This window comes from Mastigoproctus giganteus, chromosome 2, assembly GCF_048544385.1.
Source record: "Mastigoproctus giganteus isolate SK-2022 chromosome 2, ASM4854438v1, whole genome shotgun sequence".
Lineage (NCBI taxonomy): Eukaryota > Metazoa > Arthropoda > Arachnida > Uropygi > Thelyphonidae > Mastigoproctus > Mastigoproctus giganteus.
Genome location: NC_143576.1, coordinates 7,013,835 through 7,020,584, shown reverse-complemented (window position 1 = coordinate 7,020,584; position 6,750 = coordinate 7,013,835). Strand labels below are relative to the sequence as shown.

Here is a 6,750-nt window from a genome sequence, read left to right as displayed (position 1 = left end):
AAAAAAAAAAAAAAAAGAAGAAACGTGATTTACGTTTTCGCCAAAACTACGGATCCGCCGCCGATCGTTACCACATGGCAGCCATATTGGCTCTGCCAATGTGGTAAACCACACTCACTTAACCAGATAGCTGTATTTGTATCACAAAAGCTTAATATTAATAGTTTCACCTCGAAACTATTAATCACAGGAAATTCTTTCACAGTCAAATCACTCAAAATTAGAACCCGTTTGATCACAATAAACTGAAAATACGATCGACAATCCGTATGTCACAGTACTTCTACAACGAATACGAAGACAGCGGCACAGAAGCGGTAGGTCTAAAGTAGTTAACATCTAAAGGATTGTGAATCGCATAGGAACCCATAACCGGAAACGTTATCAGTTCGCGAGAGAGAAAATTTCTGGTTTACTCATTCAAGGAGTAATCGCCGCACGAAGAGCATGCTTCGATATACGAACTGTGAGCTGGCAGACATGCACCTAGTGCATGGATTAGCAGAGGGCAATGGATGAGCCACTCAAAGAATTTATGGAGAACACTTCCCAGACAGACATGTACCGGACCACCGTTTGTTTGCGCACGTGCATCAAAATTTGTGCGATTATGGATCTTTTAGAGGTAACAGCAGTAGTGCGGGCAGACCACGTTCGACGCCAACTCCCGCCATGGAAGAAAGTGTGTTGAATGCCGTCCAAAATAATCCTACTACCAGCACACGTACCGTTGCCTCTGCCTTAGGAGTGTCTAGTTGCAGTGTACAGCGTGTCTGGCACGACGATTCCTTACACCCCTTTCATCTCCAATGGGTTCAGTTACTGCTCCCCAAAGATCATCCTGCACGTGTAGCTTTTTCGCAGAGGTTTCTCCAAGAAAGTGTTCAAGACTTGAATTTTCCAACCTATGTTTTGTTCACGGATGAGGCTTATTTCACTCGGGAAGGCTTATTCAATCAGCACAATGCTCACGTGTGTGCTCACGACAACCCACACGGTGTTCGCCCCCATGCGGCACAACATCGCTTCGCAATAAATGTGTGGGCAGGTATGGTCGCTGACTGCTTAGTCGGCCCATACCTATTACCATCTCGCATGAACTTCGCTTTATATTGGATCTGTCTTGAACAAGTTCTACCAGGGTTAGAACTTGTTCAAGTTACTTGACGTTACTTTACGATGTTCCAGCAAATGTGAGACACAACATTTGGTTTCAACATGACTGGGCGCCTGCCCATTATGGAAGGTGTGTTCGTGTCCATTTGAACAGGCGTTTTGGGTGTCGATGGATTGGCCGTGGTGGACCCATTGTCTGGCCCACACGCTCACCTGATTTATCATGAGGGTGCCACAGACATTCTCTCAGATTTGCCAGACAAGCTGTACTTGCTACCTGGGAGTCTAAAACGCTGATGGAACTGATATTCGGGTGACACTCAAGTAAAGTGGACTCAATTTCGGCGAAATCCCGACGGTCTGTGACAGCCAAATCCTCTGCTTGCACCTTCACGATGGTGGGACTGTTAGTAATCCTGGGTATAACCTCCATGCACAAGTACATGGTGAGTGACCCCCAAGGTGTGAACCAACGTAAGCAGGGGTCGAGGTGTGGCGCCCACATGGAGGAACGCCGCCCCCTCTATGTTTGCAATTACTAATTTATCGAGCCTTGATCACAGGCGATTCATACATCTATAGTGTATGAATCGCCTGTGGAGACGGAAATGGATCTCGTGGCAAGACTCGTCTGCGCTGCTGCTACTGTCAAAGAAACTCCAGGTGTGTTCGACCGTGTCCGCCAATCCATGCTGCGTCGGTGTCACGCATGCATCGCGTCTGATGGTGGAACCTTCGAGCATCTGTTGTAACATCATGAAACGCATCCATCTCGTACTTCATTGTTAATATTATGTCAAATAAATGTTTGCCACTAATTACTGTCTTGTGTCATTTCTGCTTCTTGTGCCTCTGCTACTACTTTCCCGTGACGTTTCCGGTTATGGGTTCCTATGCGATTCACATTCCTTTAAATGTTACCTACCTCCCCTAAACGTTTGTACCAATATTTTTGAGACATCCTGTATATACATTTATTTTATTTTATTTATTTATTATTATTATTTTTTTAAACTTTTGTCATTTTCTCTTCGTGCTGCGCACTAGCGTAACTCTCCCCGCTCTCCACTAGTGTAGCTTCTCTTTCTTTATTTTTTTTTATTCTAACATGGGATTTTTTTCCCCCTCTATTTTCTTTTCTTTTCTTTTTTCCCTCTTCCACTGGAATGGGTCCCCAGAGGAACCTGGCCCACCTTTTGACAACATCAGGTGACTCAGAGTCCCTTTTGAGACGATACTTTTGAGTTGACAGACGTTGTAGTAGCCGCCTTTACAAAAACACATGTCCATGTCTCGTCAACAAGCGATTTTCTTCCACAAGAGTGCCGTTGAGCGGCTGTTTTCTGTTCGTTGCACGATTCTCGATACACCCTTGAAACTGTAGTGCTTGAAAAGTTCAGGAGAATTGCCGTTTCAGAGATGCTTTGTCCAGCACGTTTTGCACCTACTACCATGCCTCGTTCGAAATCCGTTAGATCACTCCTTTTTCCCACTGTTGCTACAGTTTTTACAGTTAACTGATACTAGACAAGTTGTTCTGCTGAATTTATATCCAAAACTGTGGTCATGTCACTTGCAACGTTGTGGGAGAAACCATTTGTGTACACAGCAGGGGTGTACCTAATAAAGTGGTGCACAGTGTATATAAGTATGTAAGAATAGATAAATCTGATAAAGTTTGCACAGATGGAGGTGAAAAGTACACAAAGTGCCAAGGACTAGAAGGGTAAGGACAGTAAAAAAAAAAAAATAAATCTGTATTGTAGGTTTGTAAAACGCTAGAGAATGTTAATATCCTAAAAGTTATGTTGAATTAAGACAATTATGTGCTGAATTTCAAAGCCAATTAGAGGTGAGGGAACTGTAAATTAAAATTGGTAATACTAAATGATTAAACAAACATAAAAGGTGGTAAAGCTGTTATCAGATATGGGTGGGCAAATTTAGTTATAAGTCTAAAACAGGGATAGCAAAAATGCAAAATCTGATGTCAGCTGAAGTAAATTTTGATACATGGTCACTTATTATTTCATCAGGGGTACTACACCTGATCACGGCGCCTCCGTAGCCAGGTGAGAAGGAGCAGCAGTGCGTAGCACACGCTTTTTGATTAGACCGGGGTTCAAGCCTGTCACCACCAAATACAGAGGATGCGGAAAGGTCAGGGAATGACCACCGCATATCCCCGGAGCAATATGGCCTTAGTTGCTAATGCTCCTGAAAACCAAATAACAAACAAACACCTGATCAAGTAACAGGAACTGCGTTTTTATACTTGTCCACAACAGCGGAAGAGAGGTGAAAAAAAGCCAAAAAGCAAAAAGAATAAAATTAGCATATTCTCTTACAATACGAACAAGGAGTCCTAACTCAGTGTCAATGGTATAAATTTTTTTTCAGGTGAAAATAAGGATAAAATAAAATATAATTAAGTGTTTTCAGAGAGGGGAAAAAGGTATTTTAATTATATGTAGATTTTTAAGTAAATTTGGAAATATATACAGTATTAGTGTTGGAATTTAATAGAAATTAGAAGAATTAAAAGTATTTAGAACAAGCATATGGTAGAGGTTTTAAATTGAGGAGTAGTTAATTAAATAAAGACGAAAATAGCAATAGAATGAGGATAGTTGGAACGTTCGTATCACCGTCGTATTGTACTAATAGTTTTGCGAACGGTACGAAAGATAGAAATATAAAGTAGAAAGGTAAAAAGTATAAATAAATAAAGTTATTAACCGTACTTGACTAGCTGGGGTTGTAAAGACCATCAACTGAAATTTTAATTTTATTTTAATACGCATTTCCTGATACATGGTTAGGTGTAGTCCCCTGATGATATTCTTGACCATGTATCAATATTTAGTTCAGCTGACATCAGACTTTTCATTTTTGCCATCCCTTTATTCGACTTATAACTAAATTTCCCACCCATATCTGATGACAGCTCTACTACCTTTTATTTTATTTTACTTTATTTTGTTTAATCATTTGGTATTAATAATTTTACCTTACAGTTCCTTCACCGGCAAATTGGCTTTGCAATTGAGCCCATAATTTTCTTAATTCATCATATTTTGAAAAGTTCAATTTGGTTCTTTTTGGATTGATGAAAAATAGAATATCTTATCAATAAATATTTTAAAATGATTTACGAATGTACTTGCTTTATTTCCTTTATCGAATCATCTAAAACAAGATGGAGGCGATGATTTAAACAGTGCCATATTATTATGTCTGGAAACTGTTTTGCAATCCTAGTGCTCACTCCAGTTTTCTCCCAAGCATAACGCTGGCACCATCGGAGAAAAATCCTATTAAATTTTTTTCTAGGTAGTTCTTAGTAAGCCCAACATTAGTTAAACTTTCCATAACTGAAGAACATATTGTCTCTGCATCTTGTTTTTCCTATTCAACTAGTTCAACGAAAATTGTTGGTGATGTAAGTGAATCCTCAACTTTTAAGAAAAGTATAATAACTGGTTTGCAGGATATCGTTGAAGCTTCGTCAATAATCAAACATATTTTCAGATTATTTTCAATAATTTTATTAAATATTTTTTAAAATTTCCTTTGCAATGAAATCAACTACTTTCACAGCAGTTTTACGAGAATGTAATCCTAATCCCATATCTAATCTATTTTTAATTTGCACTTCTATCTCATCAACTGTCTGAAAACGGTTTACATCTTTTTGCCAGGCTGTAAACATAGTGAAATGCAAGCATATGGCATCGAAATGAAAATAAGAATCAATTTAATATTAAATGTAATATTTATTTGAAATTTCAAACAAATCTTTCAAACCAGCGTCTTTGCTAGCTTAAAAACTTATCCCGCCAGTGCTATAACCAGTTTCGCTAAAGTGTTGATAAGGGAGTTTTGCCTTTTCACGAATGATGAGTGAATTTAACGGAATTTTATTTTGAGTTCGGTCTTCTATCCACAGATTTAAAGCTTTTTCCATTTTTTCTAATTTAACATCACGAGTTACAGAGCAAATGTTTGAAGCAATTAGCGCGTTTTCACGGACACTACGGCTGATTTTTTTCTTCCGATTTCTTGATTGATCGTACCGTTGACTCATTGATTTTATAATGGTTTGCCACTGAGGAGACGCTTTCACCATTAGAAATTTTGTCTAATAACTCAATTTTATTCGCTAATGTCATCACCTTCTTTGATAGTTTCACATTTCCCTTGTTATTACAATATTTTTGTACGGGTTAGAAAGAACTTGTCCACAATAAAGTCACTTTCTTCCGTTAACACACTCGAAAAAGTCTGTTTTACACTGCAAAACGGTAGATTTATCATTTTTGTAAGCATATCAATTTATAAATTTATTCAATTTATAAGCATATAAATTAAAAGCAAACGACGAAACCTTCCATGACAAGCGCATAACACATACTGAACAAGGATTAGCGAGAAACATTCACGCTCGCGATTTTGTCACTCCTCTTCCCCCATCCGCTGAGTGCTGTTTTTACCGGGAAAGATAATTTTAGCCACGCCCATGTTTTTTTTTTATGGCCGAAAATGTTCACGGCGCTTTAAAATTCACATTTTTTTCAGGTTTCATTTTATATTAAATCAGCAACCGCGAATAGCTGGTATTCAAGCTGAATAATATATATTATTCAGCTCGAATTTTGTTGTTTATTGTAATCACTGTCTTACTCTTCTGTGTCGCAGAGTAGTAAGACAGTGATTATGTAAGAATGCATTCCAAGATCAAACAGCCAAAACTTTAAAAATTCATCGAACAAAATGCAGCGGCATTATAAAATATATCCTACACCCCCACTTTCAGAAAGATTTATTGAAGTTAGTGATCAATGGCTTTTCAAATTATAGTTTGTTACTAGATGAATCAAACGATATTAGTGTAACAAAACTATTTGGTATTGCAATTGTGTATTATGATGAGCAATTCGATAAAAGACTTTCTACATTCTTAGCTCTTGTAGAATTAGATCAATGTAACGCTGAAAATATTTCAAATTGAATTAAAATAACGCTGGAAAATTTTAAACTTCCTTTAAATAATCTTGTGGGCATTGGGGCAGATAATGCTAGCGTCATGATTGGAGTTAATAACAGCGTTTATACACATTTGAAATCCGATGTACCGAACTTGATATTAATTAAATGCGTATGTCATTCTTTGCAATTAGCAGTATCTCATGCAACCCGCGAAACTGGATGCATGAATTCTAGAAGTCTAGAATTCATGATCGCTGAAACTTATAACTGGTTCAGTAAATCCACTAGCCGACAAAATCAATTCAAATATCAAACAAGGTGGTTATCCATTGAAGTTTCTATAACAAGAATTTTAGAACAGTATATTGAAAAAGCCCATTTTGAAATAACTCGTTTGACTGACAAATGTTATACTGCAGAACTTATTTATTGAATGTTCAAAGATGAAGGTAATTTAGCATATCTTTTATTTTTAAAACCTATCTTATCTGAAGTACACAGAGTAAACAAGTCTTTTGAATCAAATACTGCTGATCCTACATTATTACTACATGATTTAAACATGCTTTTGTCGATGATTGCCAATAAATTTTTTTTACCAAATACACATATTGAAAGGATAGAAGAGGACATTAATAATTATTT

General features: G+C 37.4%; 1 protein-coding gene across 1 annotated transcript in view; it reads left to right on the top strand.

Moving 5' to 3' along the window:
* The first annotated feature begins 269 nt into the window (after positions 1 to 269).
* The window catches only part of LOC150089138 (SREBP regulating gene protein), a 117,796-nt gene continuing 111,315 nt past the window's right edge, over positions 270 to 6,750 (top strand). The window contains exon 1 of the mRNA XM_090389438.1: positions 270 to 317. Within this exon, the coding sequence (XP_090245564.1) occupies positions 270 to 317 (48 nt within the window). The remainder of the gene's footprint in view (positions 318 to 6,750) is intronic.